At 41.6% G+C, this 18222-nt stretch overlaps 1 protein-coding gene across 1 annotated transcript in view; it reads left to right on the top strand.

Moving 5' to 3' along the window:
- The window catches only part of LOC106569815 (netrin-G1), an 82666-nt gene extending 66287 nt beyond the window's left edge, over positions 1 to 16379 (top strand). Inside the window, exon 5 of the mRNA XM_014141450.2 lies at positions 13840 to 16379. Within this exon, the coding sequence (XP_013996925.2) occupies positions 13840 to 14084 (245 nt within the window). The 3' untranslated portion in view covers positions 14085 to 16379. The remainder of the gene's footprint in view (positions 1 to 13839) is intronic.
- Positions 16380 to 18222: the final 1843 nt, after the last annotated feature.

The raw sequence follows: 18222 nt of genomic DNA, 5'->3' as shown, positions 1-18222 counted from the left end.
GACAAAACTGCACATTTTAGAGTGGCTTTTTCTTGTCCCCAGCACAAGGTGCACCTGTGTAATGATCATGTTGTTTAATCAGCTTCTTAATATGTCATAAACAAATTTGTGCACAACACTTTTGAGAAATAAGCTTTTTGTGCACATGACAAATTGCTGGTATCTTTTATTTCAGCTCATAAAACACTTTACATGTTGCGTTTATATTTGTGTGAAAGTAAAAGTGAATACATACTACTAAATATAGCTAGCTCTCTCTCTCTCTTGCTTCTCCTTCATTTTTGAAGAAATTCACTTCTTAAAAACTGTTCAACTACTGTATTTCTCTCTTTTTAAGTCAACTATTCTCCACATTTTATACACTGCAGTGCTAGCTAACTGTAGCTTATGCTTTCAGTACTAGAATCATTCTCTGATCCTTTGATTGGGTGGACAACATGTCAGTTCATGCTGCAAGAGCTCTGATAGGTTGGAGGATGTCCTCCGGAAGTTGTCATAATTACTGTGTAAGTCTATGGAAGGGGATGAGAACCATGAGCCTCCTAGGTTTTGTATTGAAGTCAATTTACCCAGAGGAGGATGGAAGCTAGCTGTCCTCTGGCTACACCATGATGCTACCCTACAGAATGCTGTTGAGGCTACTGTAGAACTTCATTGCAATAACAGTGTGTTTTAATCAATTGTTTGGTGTCGTGAATATATTTAATATAGATTAATCTAAAAATGATAACTATTTTAATGTTTCACTATTTTTATTTTCATGAAATTCACTGTGGAGGATGGTCATCCCTCCTCTGAGGAGCCTTCTCTGATTGAGACGCAGCCCATGCAAAGAAACGGATTTCTCCAGCTTAAACTGAATAAAAAAGTGAAATGGGTTTCCATTGCATTTTCACTCGTAGTGAGAGGACCACACAACATATCGCATGACTCTACTTCATAAGATGGTTATTATATCAATATTTGCGCATAAAGGTGTTTCCACCGCCATTTCTCACATTATTTTTAACGACACAAATGAGCCCACGTCTGGCGTATTTTGTTTTGTCGATATTTGGAAAGTTTACCGATAAATTCGCTGTTTCCATCAGGCCTGTCGTGACATGTATTAATCGACATGTACTTTACTTTAAAAAGGTTGGATCTAAACCTGGTTAGTGATGATAAACTAGCAGGACTTCGGCAATGTTTCATCTAGCTCCATCTTTTCCCAGTGACCGCCGTTCGACTTCCTCTCATCGCCATATTTGGTAGTGAGTGGAAGTTCTTAACAAATGCTTCAAATTTATACCCCTGGGTTTGCCCTTTTTGTCTGTGCTACTGTGGGGTTTATGTAGATTGATCTGCAACTATCTCTGGTTAATCCCTGTGCACAGATCTCCTGTCTGTCTGTTGTCTGTGTAAAAAGTGTTCCAGCGATAGTTGCTCCTCGCGTGCCCCCCCTTCCCCACAGCCCTCACAGCCCTCAAAGCCCGAAGACAGAAATTAGAAGGTAACTTTTAGGATTTCCAGGATGAAGGTAAAGCAGAGGGGGATCTATTCTTCAGCTGTTGTTTTCATCTCTTTCTCCCAGAGCTGTGTGGTGTGGTGGTGTGTGTGGTGTGGTGTGGTGTGGTGTGGTGTGTGGTGGTGTGTGTGTGTGTATATCTCAGGTATTTCTCTATTTCTACAGTATTACATCTCTCTGTGTCTTTCAGCCATTTCTCTATTTTTACAGCATTAAATATGTATCTCTCAGCCATTTCTAACAAATCTCTCTCCCTCTCTCTCTCTCTCTCTCTCTCTCTCTCTCTCTCTCTCTCTCTCTCTCTCTCTATATATATATATATATATATATATATATATATATATTTATATATATTCCTCCTAATGCAAGACAATGCTAGACCTCATGTGGCTGGAGTGTGTCAGCAGTTCCTGCAAGAGGAAGGCATTGATGCTATGGACTGCTCAAAAAAATGAAGGGAACACTTAAACAACACAATGTAACTCCAAGTCAATCACACTTCTGTGAAATCAAACTGTCCACTTAGGATGCAACACTGATTGACAATAAATTTCACATGCTGTTGTGCAAATGGAATAGACAACAGGTGGAAATTATAGGCAATTAGCAAGACACCCCCAATAAAGGAGTGGTTCTGCAGGTGGGGACGACAGACCACTTCTCCGTCACTTTTGAATGCTGGCGGTGCTTTCACTCTAGTGGTAGCATGAGACGGAGTCTACAACCCACACAAGTGGCTCAGGTAGTGCAGCTCATCCAGGATGGCACATCAATGCGAGCTGTGGCAAGAAGGTTTGCTGTGTCTGTCAGCGTAGTGTCCAGAGCATGGAGGCGCTACCAGGAGACAGGCCAGTACATCAGGAGACGTGGAGGAGGCAACAACCCAGCAGCAGGACCGCTACCTCCGCCTTTGTGCAAGGAGGAGCAGGAGAAGCACTGCCAGAGCCCTGCAAAATGACCTCCAGCAGGCCACGAATGTGCATGTGTCTGCTCAAACGGTCAGAAACAGACTCCATGAGGGTGGTATGAGGGCCCGACGTCCACAGGTTGGGGTTGTGCTTACAGCCCAACACCGTGCAGGATGTTTGGCATTTGCCAGAGAACACCAAGATTGGCAAATTCGCCACTGGCGCCCTGTGCTCTTCACACATGAAAGCAGGTTCACACTGAGCACGTGACAGACGTGACAGAGTCTGGAGACGCCATGGAGAATGTTCTGCTGCCTGCAACATCCTCCAGCATGACCGGTTTGGCGGTGGGTCAGTCATGGTGTGGGGTGGCATTTCTTTGGGGGGCCGCACAGCCCTCCATGTGCTCGCCAGAGGTAGCCTGACTGCCATTAGGTACCGAGATGAGATCCTCAGACCCTTTGTGAGACCATATGCTGGTGCGGTTGGCCCTGGGTTCCTCCTAATGGAAGACAATGCTAGACCTCATGTGGCTGGAGTGTGTCAGTTCCTGCAAGAGGAAGGCATTGATGCTATGGACTGGCCCGCCCGTTCCCCAGACCTGAATCCAATTGAGCACATCTGGGACATCATGTCTCGCTCCATCCATCAACGCCACGTTGCACCACAGACTGTCCAGGAGTTGGCGGATGCTTTAGTCCAGGTCTGGGAGGAGATCCCTCAGGAGACCATTCGCCACCTCATCAGGAGCATGCCCAGGCATTGTAGGGAGGTCATACAGGCACGTGGAAGCCACACACACTACTGAGCCTCATTTTGACTTGTTTTAAGGACAAAGTTGGATCAGCCTCTAGTGTGGTTTTCCACTTTAATTTTGAGTGTGACTCCAAATCCAGACCTCCATGGGTTGATAAATTGGATTTCCATTGATTATTTTTGTGTGATTTTGTTGTCAGCACATTCAACTATGTAAAGAAAAAAGTATTTAATAAGAGTATTTCTTTAATTCAGATCTAGGATGTGTTGTTTAAGTGTTCCCTTTATTTTTTTGAGCAGTATATATATAGTACCAGTAAAACGTTTGGACACACCTACTTGTTGTGACAAGGCAGGGGTGGTATACAGAAGATAGCCCTATTTGGTAAAAGACCAAGTCCATATTATGACAAGAACAGCTCAAATAAGCAAAGAGAGACGACAGTCCATTAGACATTTAAGACATGAAGGTCAGTCAATAAGGAAAATTTCAAGTGCAGTCGCAAAAACCATCAAGCGCTATGATGAAACTGGCTCTCATGAGGACCGCCACAGGAAGGGAAGACCCAGAGTTCCCTCTGCTGCAGAGGATGAGTTCATTAGAGTTACAATCCTCAGAAATTGCAGCCCAAATAAATGCTTCACAGAGTTCAAGTAACAGACACATCTCAACATCAACTGTTCAGAGGAGACTGCGTGAATCAGGCCTTCATGGTTGAATTGCTGCAAAGAAACCACTACTAAAGGACACCAATAATAAGAAGAGACTTGCTTGGGCCAAGAAATACGAGCAATGGACATAAGACCGGTGGAAATCTGTCCTTTGGTCTGGTGAGTCCAAATTTGAGATGTTTGGTTCCAACCATCTTTTTGAGACGCAGAGTAGGTGAACGGATGATCTCCGCATGTGTGGTTCTCACCGTGAAACGTGGAGGAGGATGTGTGATGGTGTGAGTGTGCTTTGCTGGTGACACTGTCAGTGATATATTTAGAATTCAAGGCACACTTAACCAGCATGGCTACCACAGCATTCTGAAATGATACGTCATCCCATCTGGTTTGCGCTTAGTGGCTCTATCATTTGTTTTTCAACAGGACAATGACCCAACACACCTCCAGGCTATGTAAGGGCTATTTGACCTAGAAGGAGAATGATGGAGTGCTGCATCAGATGACCTGGCCTCCACAATCACCCAATCTCAACCCAATTGAGATGGTTTGGGATGAGTTGGACCATAGGGTGAAGGAAAAGCAGCCAACAAGTGCTCAACATACGTGGGAACTCCTTCAAGACTGTTTGAAAAGCATTCCAAGTGAATCTGGTTGAGAGAATGCCAAGAGTGTGCAAAGCTGTCATCAAGGCAAAGGGTGGCTACTTTGAAGAATCTCAAATATAAAATATATTTTGATTTGTTACACTTTTTTGTTACTACATGATTCTATATGTGTTATTTCATAGTTTTGATGTCTTCACTATTATTCTACAATGTAGAAAAGAGTAAAACTAAATAAAAACCCTTGAATGAGTAGGTGTGTACAAACTTTGACTGGTACTGTATATTTCTCTCCTTCACTCTTTTTCTCTCACTCTGTCTCTCTGTCTCTCTCTCTCTCTAACCGGGATGATGATAGCGAGTGACAGAGTTCTGGAATATTGATGTATCACTCTCCATTCCATATGACATCACAGGGTGCCATATCTTACATTATCACAGAACATCAATATTTCACCTTGTTGAGAAACAGAGGAGCCAGGGAGATGCCCGAACAGGTTTTAAACAATAAACTGACTGAAAAAGTAGTTTTTCAGAAAGAAAGGAAGAGAATAACTAAAAGCAAATGGATCTCTTATTGAGATGTGTGGTTAGATCTCTAGCCACTAAGGTTGTGGTTAAATCTCTAGCCACTAAGGTTGTGGTTAGATCTCTAGCCACTAAGGTTGTGGTTAGATCTGTAGCCACTAAGATTGTGGTTAGATCTCTAGCCACTAAGGTTGTGGTTAGATCTCTAGCCACTAAGGTTGTGGTTAGATCTCTAGCCACTAAGGTTGTGGTTAGATCTGTAGCCACTAAGGTTGTGGTTAGATCTCTAGCCGCTAAGGTTGTGGTTAGATCTCTAGCCGCTAAGGTTGTGGTTAGATCTGTAGCCGCTAAGGTTGTGGTTAGATCTGTAGCCGCTAAGGTTGTGGTTAGATCTGTAGCCACTAAGGTTGTGTTTAGATCTCTAGCCACTAAGGTTGTGGTTAGATCTCTAGCCACTAAGGTTGTGGTTAGATCTGTAGCCACTAAGGTAGTGGTTAGATCTGTAGCCACGAAGATTGTGTTTAGATCTCTAGCCACTAAGGTTGTGGTTAGATCTGTAGCCGCTAAGGTTGTGATTAGATCTGTAGCCACTAAGGTAGTGGTTAGATCTGTAGCCACTATGGTTGTATTTAGATCTGTAGCCACTAAGGTTGTGGTTAGATCTCTAGCCACTAAGGTTGTGGTTAGATCTGTAGCCACTAAGGTTGTGGATAGATCTGTAGCCACTAAGGTTGTGGATAGATCTCTAGCCACTAAGGTTGTGGTTAGATCTGTAGCCGCTAAGGTTGTGGTTAGATCTCTAGCCACTAAGGTTGTGGATAGATCTCTAGCCACTAAGGTTGTGGTTAGATCTGTAGCCGCTAAGGTTGTGGTTAGATCTGTAGCCGCTAAGGTTGTGGTTAGATCTGTAGCCACTAAGATTGTGGTTAGATCTGTAGCCACTAAGGTTATGGTTAGATCTGTAGCCGCTAAGGTTGTGGTTAGATCTGTAGCCACTAAGGTTGTGGTTAGATCTGTAGCCACTAAGGTTGTATTTAGATCTCTAGCCACTAAGGTTGTGGTTAGATCTGTAGCTTCTAAGGTTGTGGATAGATCTGTGACAATATCTATACAGTAGGCTAAACACTATAATAGCTACATCATTTAAAACCTAATCATTACCACAGTATATAGTAAGGTTCTGATTGGGGGGGGGGCAGTTAACAGTGCACATGCACATGAACAGTGCACATGAATACACTTCAGTCATTATTTTCTTAGAAGTAAATCAAATGGCTTTTTTTGGAAAATAGACTATATGTCATTGGGGAGGGAAAAGCTCTGCTCAAGTTCTTCAAGTTTGAAAACATCTATTTTGTGATACCATTCAATTGTAAAGCTAACATTCAAAAAACATTGTAGTCTAAATCCTAGTCATTGAGTCTCTCTGCTGTCCAATCCATCAATAGATGTTCGGTAGTGGCGCGCACACACATACACCATGCCCCAATGATGAATCTGTGTTGACAGTTATCCTGCAGAGAATGTCACACCCTTTGACAAAGTTGCGATGCTGCACACGTGAGGGACTCAGCGTGTGTGTGTGTGTGTGTGTGTGTGTGCACGTGTTTGTTTGTTATTGTGTGTGTGTATCTCAGGGCAACTCAATGAGTGCATTTTACATTTTAGTCATTTAGCAGACGCTCTTATCCAGAGCGACTTACAGTAGTGAATGCATACATTTCATAAATTTTTTCCCCGTACTGGTCCCCCGTGGGAATCGAACCCACAACCCTAGCGTTGCAAACACCATGCTCTACCAACTGAGCCACACGGGACCACGAGTGGGTGTTGTTCTTTGGCCTGTGTTTGAAACTCTTGAGATTTCTCACGTCTGTCTACAGGAGTACTAACGATAGTTGGATTGGACAGTGTGGAATACCATAGCAAGGACATACTCCTTTGATGGAGAGTCATTATTATCACAATCCTTTTACTGGCCATTAAAGACTAATCACGGTTATATTCATCTTCATATGATGAACTAATAATCTGAGTAAATTCGTTTTCACTAATGTGGTAGTACTGTAGAAAAAAATCGATTTAATGTCAACTCAAGACAGAGTGAAAGATACTGTCTGGACCCTACGTGGCTTTTGACTAATATTATTATGTGGGATATAGACAGTTACTGCACAGAATGTTCCTTTGATACAGTACCTTAGCTCCACACTAAATCTGCTCACTTCTACCACATCCCACTCATTTGACTGCGTTTGACTTTTGGAATCCAGAATAAGTCAAACCCGTCAAAGCAGTTTGTCTACGGCTTCTTCTCAGCTCCAGCTCTTTCCACCCCTTCAACCCAGTGTCTCTCTCTCTCTCTCTCTCTCTCTCTCTCTTTCCTCTCCCTCCTATCTTCTCTCTCTTTCTCTCCCCTTCTCTCTCTCTCTCTCTCTCTCTCTCTCTCTCTCTCTCTCTCCCCCTTCTCTCCCTCTCTCTCTCTCTCTCTTTCTCTCTCTCTCTCTTTTTCTCTCTCTCTCTCTCTCTGTGTCTCTCGCTCCACCCCTCTAACCTTTCCTAAGCCCAGTTAATCAGGCCTACAGATGCTGGGGGAAAAACAATGGTCCCGGGGTCTTCTGGAGGACGTGGAGCAGATGGATAATCCACAGATCCACTGCCAACAAAGTAAACTCTGTAAAGTCTGCAGATTAGAGACCTTTCAATCTGAATCTGAGGCAGAAAGTCAGTCTGCTGCTGCAGCTGAGAAGCTAAGAACGTCCATACATTTAAACAATAGCAAGTATTAGCTACCCCAGTGCATCAAATACGTATCTAGCATGCTGCAAACGTTCAAGAAATGTTTTGTCATCAGTGGTTGTTTTGTTGAAGTGTTTAGTCTTCTCACAGTGTAGCTCCTATGGCACTAATCTGTTGAGCATCTTTGGAGCTCCGCCCTAGCATTTCATTGGTTTGATGTATTGTTAGGCATCACTTACATACAACCCAGTTCCGACACCTCTTTGGCTGATTTCTGCCATGGAACTTCCCCCAAGCTTCCCGTTTTAGGTAAAACCTTGTTCGTGATGAGGCTAGGTAAGGGGCAAAGTGACTAGGTAACAGGATAGATAATAATCAGTAGCAGCAGCGTATGTGACGAGTCAAAATAGTTAGTGCAAAAAAAGGGTAAATGCAGATGGTCCGGGTAGCTATTTGGTTAACTATATAGCAGTCTTATGGCTTGGGGGAGGTAGAAGCTGTTCAGGCTAGGCCACGACATGCAAAAGATAAATTGTTAGTTGATCAGTAGATTATTGAGTTTCTTTGTATAGGCTCTGAGATAAATAGGCAATGATGTCACACTCCTATCGCACAGCAATACTGTAGCCTACCCATACTGTCAACTTTTTTATTTTTATTTAACCTTTATTTAACTAGACAAGTCAGTTAAGAACAAATTCTTATTTACAATGACGGCCTACCAAAAGGCAAAAGGCTTCTTGTGGGGACGGGGGCTGGGATTACAAATTGAAAATAAATAAAATATAGATATAGGACAAAACACACATCACGCCAAGAGAGACAACACAACACTACATAAAGAGAGACCTAAGACAACAACATTTTAAATAGGCTAGAGGTCTATTTACAGTGTTGGCAGAATCTTTAACAGTAATTTATGCTTACTAAGGCCTACTTCAATGTAAAAATCAACTGTTCACCAGTATTATAAACTGCACTGCCTATGATATTGCAAAACTCTAAATACTTATAGCCTATCTATTTACCAGGCTACTAGGTCCAATTAAATGAGAGATACACATGGTAATTTGTTGTATATGTCTCTTTTGCGAATATGAACCCATCACAGCCAGAAAAGGTGAGGAATGTTTACTGCAATGGTTATGAAAATAAATAAAGCATTGTCAAAGATTCCTAAATCTAATTATTTTAGATTCTAAAAATAAAACCACATAGATTTTTGCTCTTCCTACTAACGGCAAATGGCTGCATTCTTGTTAATGTTTTCATTTTTATTTATTTTTATTTTTTATTAATTGGTCTAGGTCTTATCTGACCAACAGAACACACGTATGTCATGTTGGTGATGTTGTGTCAGAGGCCAAATAAATGTCCTGTGGAGTACCACAGGGATCAATTTAGGGTCCCTCTTATTTCTTAATGATATGCCAGATACAGTAAGGTGCAAACTTTTGCTTTATGCTGATGACTCAGCCGTATTTGTATCAGGGAAGGATATAGTTTACATAGAGGAGACTCTGAGTAAGGAATTGCATTTTGTTAGAGATTGGCTAACTGACAACAAATTGTCGCAACATTTGGGAAAAACGTAATCGATTTTGTTTGCAACAAAACGTAGATTGCTTAGGGCTGACAAAATAACGGTAAACTGTGCAGGCAAGGAGATTGAATCCCTAGATCAATCCCTTTCTGGAGACCTGATTGCTGCTAAAATTCATTCTAAAATGGTGAACAAATTGGAATGTTTATATCGTAACACTAGATATTTTAACATGAAAGAAACTGCTTGTCTCAACCTTGATTCAGTGTAATTTTGATTATGCCTGTTCTGCTTGGTATAGTGGGCTATTGAAAAGCTGAAAAAGAGATTGGAGGTCATGAAAAATAATGTTACGCTGAATGTCCCACCTAAGACCCACATAATGTTATCAGGTATATGCTGAATGTCCCACCTAGGACCCACATAGGGGTACAGGAGTTCCGGGAGATGAGCATGTTGCCTTTGGAATCCAGAGTGGACCAACTTAAACTTAATCATATGTTTGACATCTTAAATGATCGTGCCCCAGGTTGTATGAAAAACTACATTGATATGGTCTATAACCAACACTGTTACAATACCAGAGCTATTGTGTCATGTCTTGTAAAATCCCAAGAGTAAACAGTTCTGTGAGGAGCGTGCTTTCATATACAGGCATTTGTCTATGGAATAGCCTCCCCTTGGAGATCAAAGAAAAATTGGAAATATATTTGAAAAGCAGGCAAAGGTTTTCATTTGGACAAGGTTGTCTAAGTAAGAGAAACCACTCCGCTGCTCTTTGTGCACACTACTGCTGATCAGGTATGTTAATTTCAATGATAGGTATGATGTATAATGAATAGATTGTTTAAATGTGAAATTAATGTGGTTGATTTTTAAGGTTAGGGAGAATTGCAGTGAATAGTTCCACTTTTTAGGATGTCAATATAAATGATTGTATTTATCGTTGTTTGTAATTTTTGTCTTGCCTTTTAATCATTATGTGTTATTGTTTTTACCATCGAGGACCACTACGGAAACAAGCGTTTTAATTAGTACTTTCTAGTGATATCGTCTGGGTCCACATTGTACGTTTTGTTGTATATGTCTGTTACTCAAAATAAATTCAATTAAATTTTTTTTTTAAATAAGCTTTTCATCATATGCCCAATTTGCACAAAATATTTACTTGCCAGCTTGCAGTACAATATTTCAACCACCAGCAGATGTGTGTAACATATGTTCTAAAGTTTATGGGGAAGTGAGCACATTCTCTCTTCAAATTATATTTTCATAAATGCCAACTTTTGCTTGCAAACCGGTGCACGCACCTTTTGGGATATATTTTGTACATATGCAGGTTTTATAAATGAAGCCCCTGTTGTTTTGACCGTGCACTTATACATGATCCAGAGCCATTTTACACAGAATCGTTAATGAGATTCATCCTTATGCAGGAACGAGATTCCAATTATACTCCAATCTCTTGGCAAATATTATATCATCGTAGATTTCTCTGTAAGAAGAGAGGGAGGAAAATTAGCATTTTTATTCAATCTATTTTCATCTATTTGCATTCACATCCCTACTGTATGTCATTCAGATCATGCAAAAATTATGGAACTAATATTACAAAACAGTAAGTGTGTGTTTGTTACAATACTTCAATACAATCCTAACATCCTAGCTTTTGGCATTCGGATCATAGTGTTTGCTGCCTGTGATGTTTACTCCAGCCAGGGAGGAACTATAATGGAATCATCTGCACATGCCAATTTGCATTCCAAAGGCACCAATCACATGTGGAGAGCCTGGTAGAAGGCGACCAATTACGTGGAGAGCCTGGTAGGAGGGCACCAATCACGTGGATAGCTTGGTAGGAGGAAGCCAATCAAGTGGAGAGCCTGATAGGAGGGTGTCAATCATGTGGAGAGCCTAATAGGAGGGAACCAATCATGTGGAGAGCCTGGTAGGGGGCACCAATTACATGACGAGCATGATAGTTGAGAGCCAATCACGTGGATAGCCTGCTGTGGGTTATTGGTTCCTTTTGTTTCAGTGTTATTTTCTCTCAAATCCCCCGTGGTCTCTAAAATACTACACCTGCGCAAGATCACCTTCTATGGTCTCAGTCATAAACAATCACTTACACAGTCCTGTTTTGAAACCGAAGTGTCCCAATACTCAATGATTACGTTTACGTCCACACTAATAATTTGATATTAAACTGATTATGGCAGTAGGCCAGTTAGGGTATTAGTCATGTAAACACCTTACTCTATTATCTTAATACACAGGTTAAAACACCTGGTTTTCTGAGCAATTTTTCAAATTATTAGGCAATCTAAATGGCTTAATCAGAGTTACAGCGGTGTATTTGATCTGCTCATGTTCCAGCACGAGCAGCGCTAGCTTCCTTCTTTTGCACGAGTGAAGTGAGTTTGGAAAAACTGAAGGTATGCCTCTTTAGAAATAGTTTTCACATACAAACTTTATTTGTCCGAACGCAGAATCAAATATGCCTCACAAAAATAACATGGTCACTGTGCTAGAACATTTTGATTGGCAATTTTCTTCATTTATCAAATTCCCATCAGGTAGCCTGATTTCAGATGTAAACAGGATTTTAGGGAAATTGTTCTAGTTGCAAAGCATGTAAACGTTTAAATCAAACTATAATATTAATCTGACTATTCACAAAATGGTATTGTTGTGTGCATATAACCGTACTCACAGATGGCCTTTTTTTTTGTTTACACTTATTGTAAATTAATATGGATTTGTATAAGTATGCAAAGTTATACCTCTCTTTTCTATCATGGGAGTTATTACATAAAACAGATAAGAATTCCGGAGAATGCCTGTCATGTCGGAAAATGTTTTTCCGGGGTGTGATGTAATATACAGGACCCGTCTAGCCAGCCAATTTCCTACAATGTAAACTCCAACAGAAATACCAAATCATTTGCACTAATGGATTACAGCTTTCAATTGAATTTTCAACCAACTTACAAGCAAATACTTGATGAATTTATTGTTATAAATCAACTTGCAAGCCCTACTAATCTGCTGATGTTAGCCTTACCAGCTAGCACTGAATGAGTCAGCCTGTTGCTTTCAACACCTAGGTTACAGCTACATTAAAGTAAACCAAAGTTTTGGAAATACACAACACCATCTAAACCGTTATCGAAGAAGGTTAGGTATATGCAGTTATTTTAGCCTGCAAGCTAGCCAGCCAGCCAGCCAACTAGCTATTAGCAGAGCCAGCCTAGCCAACCACCACGGTTATGGTCGGCAAGCAAGAGCCCAACTACTGGAGACTAGCTAGAACACCACTAACACAACTAGAATATAACCGGGCCTCCCGAGTCGTGCAGCAGTCTAATGCACAGGCTGTGTCACAGCTGGCCACGCCTGGGAGACCCATGAGGCGGCGTACAATTGGCCCAGCGTCGGCCGGGTTAGGGGAGGGTTTGGCCGGCCAGGATGTCCTTGTCCCATCGCGCTATAGCGACTCCTTGTGGAGGGCCCGGGTGCATGCACGCTGACTTCGGTCGCCAGTTGTACGGTGTTTCCTCCGACACATTGGTGCTGCTGCCTTCCAGGTTAAGTGGTTAGTGTGTCAAGAAGCAGTGCTGCTTGGCATGGTCGTGTTTTGGAGGACGCATGGCTCTCAACCTTCGCCTCTCCCTAGTCGCCTCTCCCGAGTAGCTAACTCTGATTAAGCCATTTAGATTGCCTAATCATTTGAAAAATTGCTCAGAAAACCTGGTGGGAGTTGCAGAGATGGGACAAGACTGTAACTACCAATTGGATATCACGCAGTTGAGGAGAAAAAGGGGTAAAAAGTACACCATAAACCAAAAAAACGTAACCGCAGATTAAAAGCAAAGAGACTTACATGTTGATGTTTGGGGCCAATCTGATGGTAAAACTTTGAGTTAGCTACCAAGTGAGGGGGAGGTGGCCACTTCACTGTACCCAAATCCAAAAAGATAGATTCCAGATGTCCATCAGCTAGCGCGCTAGCACTAAGCTAAGATGGAGAAAGTTACAAAACTCCTGTAGCCGTCTTCACAGTGAACAAAAAAAGTTAAGATAAAAAAGGAGAACAGAGGAGGTATAATTAGAACAATCAGGTATGGTTTTTTGCTTTGCTTTTGAGCCCACGGCAAGGAAGCACCAGAGCCTGCCATACTACCAGATTCCCACTAGATAACACAGCCAAAATGGCTGTGAATAGCATGAGATGTGACTAATGTTAGCCAGCTTTGAGCTAGCTACAGAGGAAGCATACGAACTTGGTAGGACAGAGTAGATCCTCCATATGACGTTGACAAATAATCCATTTTAGGTTGTTTAGAGGTTATCTGGAAATAAGTTAATAAATATGTAATAACCCAAAAACATAACTATGTTTGTACTTATAGGTAAACAGATCGTGACCACAACTAAGCTACCATGTCTTTAACAACACTGTGTTGTAACATTAGTAAAAACTCATGATCCTTTAACTCCTCTCTCTCTCTCCCCCCTCCCTCTCTCCCCCCTTTCCTCTCTCTCTCTCTCTCGCTCTGTCTCCCTCCCTCCCTCTCTTCACAGCTCATGTGTGTGACAACGCCATGCTTCTCTGTCAGAACGGGGGAACATGCCACCACCATCAGCGGTGCCACTGTGCTCCAGGTTTCAAAGGCGTCCTGTGTGAGAGGACACGATGCCAGGTCCTCGGACCCTGCGAGGAGTACCCCACTGCTGGGCAACCATCCCTCCACCACCCTCTCCTCCTGGGCCCTCCAGGTCTGCTCCTCTCCCTACTGCTCCCCCTGGTGGTGATATGGTTCTGCTGAGAATTGTTGTATTCATTACAACTGGCCAGTGAACTTTCAACGTAGAACCGAAGAGATCCACTTGGCCATTTGTCAGCCATGTTGTCATTCTGAAGGACAGCAGGGCAGGACCTAATGCAAGTATATTCTGGGAGAGCAGAAAGAAAGCTCAGAACAGATCTACAGAAAAGGGAAAGGATTTCAGCCCTGAAGGACATGGGATCAAGCAGGGACATTAAACGAGATATTACGTGCCCTGGTCCGAGGTATAAATAAGGAACATTTATTTAATGTGAAAAGTCACCGTGACTGCAAGGATGAGAGTAGAAGTGCAATATGGTGTTGGCTGATAAACTGAATGGATAACAAAGAAATGCTAGATACTTTTGGTCAGAGAGAGACACAGACAGACAGACAGACAGACAGACAGACAGACAGACAGACAGACAGACAGACAGACAGACAGACAGACAGACAGACAGACAGACAGACAGACAGACAGACAGACAGACAGACAGACAGACAGACGAAAAAGTCAACTTAAGGCACTTAGACACGGGCTGCGGTAAATGGCAATTGAACCATGAGAAAATCCGCATACCATCTGTAGAGACCAGCGATCCCGGTTGTTGTCAGCTCGAATGTTGTCATTAAAGCATTGTTTGATTGGTTGACAAGATGAACGATGCTCATTGGTCAACTATGTGCACCGACCGCTCAAGACTTCAGCTAATTTAATATTTTGGCGCCTTGAGCTCCAAGCCAGCTGAGCTGCTCACGGAGCAAGCACCACGAACCACATCGCTTACAAATATAACACTCGTATTTTGCCGCCCGCCACCGTACTCCCATTGAAGTTTATGAGACCTTCGCCGCTTACCGTGGCCCGTCTGTAAACGCCTTTACAGTACAATCGACAACCTACAATCTCACTATGGTCCTGTCCCAAATGGCACCCTATTCCCTATATAGTGCACCCTATTTCCTATATAGTGCACCCAATGGGTTCTGGTCAACAGTAGTAGACTGTATAAGGAATATGGGTGCCATTTAAAGGGATAGTACACCCAAATTACAAAATGACACATTGGCTATCTTATCTCGTAACCAGTCTATGGACATGTTATGACAGAAATCCGTGCTTTGGTTTTAATTCCCTGGCACTGTTTTCAAATGCTAAGGTTTATCACATGGCACAAATTATTATTATTTTCATTTTTCTTTTTTTTTACCAGGCAAGTCAGTTAAGAACAAATTCTTATTTACAATGACGGTCTACCCCTGCCAAACCTGGACGACGCTGGGCCAATTGTGTGCCGCCCTTTGGGACTCCCAATCACGGTCGGATGTGATACAGCCTGGAATCAAAACAGGGACTGTAGTGACACCTCTTGCGCTGAGATGCAGTGCCTTAGACCACTGCGCCATTCGGGAGCCCAAATACCATTTAGGTCCTGGTATCGATATTAGCATTTTTTCACGCATTATGTTTAAATCATCCGGAAGTATCTAAAATAGATTTTTGAAGCTCAACAAAGTTACGTATAGATGATATGAACATGATGCGTGAAAAATGCTAACATCAGTACAAGGACTTGTAAGGATTTGTGCCTAAAATGTTAAAAATAAATAGCATTTAGAAACTAAACCAAAGCATGGATTTCTGTCAAACCTTGTCCTCAGACTGCTTACAGAGTAAGAAAACCATTATGTCATTTTGGAATTTGTGTGAATGATCAGTTTACAACACATCTAATGACAACAGATGTTGGTATACCGATGTGTGACCTAGAAACAATGTTGACAACGTTCTCATTCTTTGGGAACAGATGAATAGTCTTCACAGAGGTTATGCTACTTAATGTGGGCCAACCAAACTGTAGAAAACAAAACCAGAAATCACTCTGGATCTGTCATCTACATTACAACGTTTTTGAGAAGTCACTCTTGGTATATATTCCCATTTCCTTCTTTCCTCCCTCCTGGTTACCTTCCCTTACCTCCTTCCCGCACTTCTATTCCTCCTACCTGTGCTTTAGTGTCTAGTGATTTTCTTTGGCTGCTTAAAAAGGCCATTTTTGTTTTGTCAAATGCTGCACAAGTGTTACGATCCAAGCTAAACTCCTTGACTACCGGGTGACTCGGAGACGAAAACTACTGTTATTTTTGTTGCCGGCTTCGTAGTCATGGAAACGCGTGTTGAGCTCACCTGTGTTGATAAAGATGATGTATCATATTGTATTGTAGCTGTATTTAATGTTTGTACAAAACAAAAAGATATTTTCATGATTTTAAGTAAATGAAAAATATGTATTACTTTTAGTTTTTGTATCGTTGCTGGGCAGCTTGGGGTGGCAGGGCAACTCCTGAAGATGTCTACGACTCAGAATGCATAAAGAAATTGTTTTATTTTTCCTGATATTGTGGTTGAGACCTGCTGACATACTGTATGGAAACTGTTTACAGATACACAGAAATACTATACAGCTGCACCAAAGGGAAATCCAGGTGTTTTTTTATTGCTTTACAGACTTCAGCAGAACACATCATCCAAGTACATAATAACATTACAATTCAGTCAGACAAGACAATATATTGTTACTGTTTCAAAACCTGACTTTAGACACTCATAGCCTGCCCTGCTGTGTGTAAATTCCCCAGATTACAGCTACAAATCCAAGTGTCTTATTGATGTTAACAACATAATAGATTTTCCAAGTATAATATAAAACTGTTTACTCAAACTGTTTACGCTAAACTAACTCTATTCTACCAGTGTGTCCCTTCTTACATTCATGATGCAGCAGTCCTCCAGATCTCAAACCCATTCCCCGCCGTGTGGAAATGTACCAACAGGCTCCGAATGAGATTGCATGACATTAATGACGGTAGTCCAGGTGAGAATGGTAGTTGATATAATCAATGAAACCGATGATAAAGGAAGAGGTTCCGTTAAACTCATCTCTTTCCAGCTGGTGTTGTGACTCTGCATATTCATGAGAGGGGAAATTAGCCTAGCTGTAATCCACGGTGGGTCAACTGAATAGAAATTAAGTCACTCCTGGTGGGTTACATATTGCACCTTGAGACATTAGATTTGGCAGACTGACTGTCTTTACTATGATACAATTAGATATTTAATAGGTGCTTCTTTATGTTCTACTATTGTACATTTTCAAGAGTTTTACGCATCTGGGCCCACACATTATAGTTGTCAGTGGTGTCATGGAGTAACAATCGTGCATTATCTGTTTAGTAGTGTTGAAGGTTCCATTTTTCAAAATGGCTGCCCAGAAAATGGAGTAGCACACCAAATACAATTTCTGGTAACATTACAAGGCTGAGTAATCAAATCAAATAAAAATGTATTTTGTCAACAATAGGTGTAGACTAACAGTAAAATGATTACTGATGGGTCCTTTTCCAACAATGCAGAGTTAAAGATGAAGAAATAGTGACATTAGGAATATATACACAGTGAATAATGAATAACAATAAAGAGTAAAATACAGAGTACCAGGTAATAACATGGCTATATACAGGAAATACCAGGTAATAACATGGCTATATACAGGGAGTACCAGGTAATAACATGGCTATATATAGGGAGTACCAGGTAATAACATGGCTATATACAGGGAGTACCAGGTAATAACATGGCTATATACAGGGAGTACCAGGTAATAACATGTCTATATACAGGGAGTACCAGGTAATAACATGGCTATATACAGGGAGTACCAGGTAATAACATGGCTATATACAGAGAGTACCAGGTAATAACATGGTTATATACAGGGAGTACCAGGTAATAACATGGCTATATACAGGGAGTACCAGGTAATAACATGGCTATATACAGAGAGTACCAGGTAATAACATGGCTATATACAGGGAGTACCAGGTAATAACATGGATACAGGGACAACCAGGTAATAACTTCTTTATATTTTACCAGGTAAGTTGACTGAGAACACATTCTCATTTACAGAAACGACCTGGGGAATAGTTACAGGGGAGAGGAGGGGGATGAATGAGCCAATTGTAAGTTGGGGATGTTTAGGTGGCCATGATGGTATGAATTCCAGATTGGGAATTTAACCAGGACACCGGGGTTAACACCACAACTCTTACATGCCATGGGATCTTTAGTGATCAC

This window comes from Salmo salar, chromosome ssa14 (assembly GCF_905237065.1).
Source record: "Salmo salar chromosome ssa14, Ssal_v3.1, whole genome shotgun sequence".
In the NCBI taxonomy this organism is placed as follows: Eukaryota; Metazoa; Chordata; class Actinopteri; order Salmoniformes; family Salmonidae; genus Salmo; species Salmo salar.
This window is presented reverse-complemented; position numbering and strand designations above follow the sequence as displayed.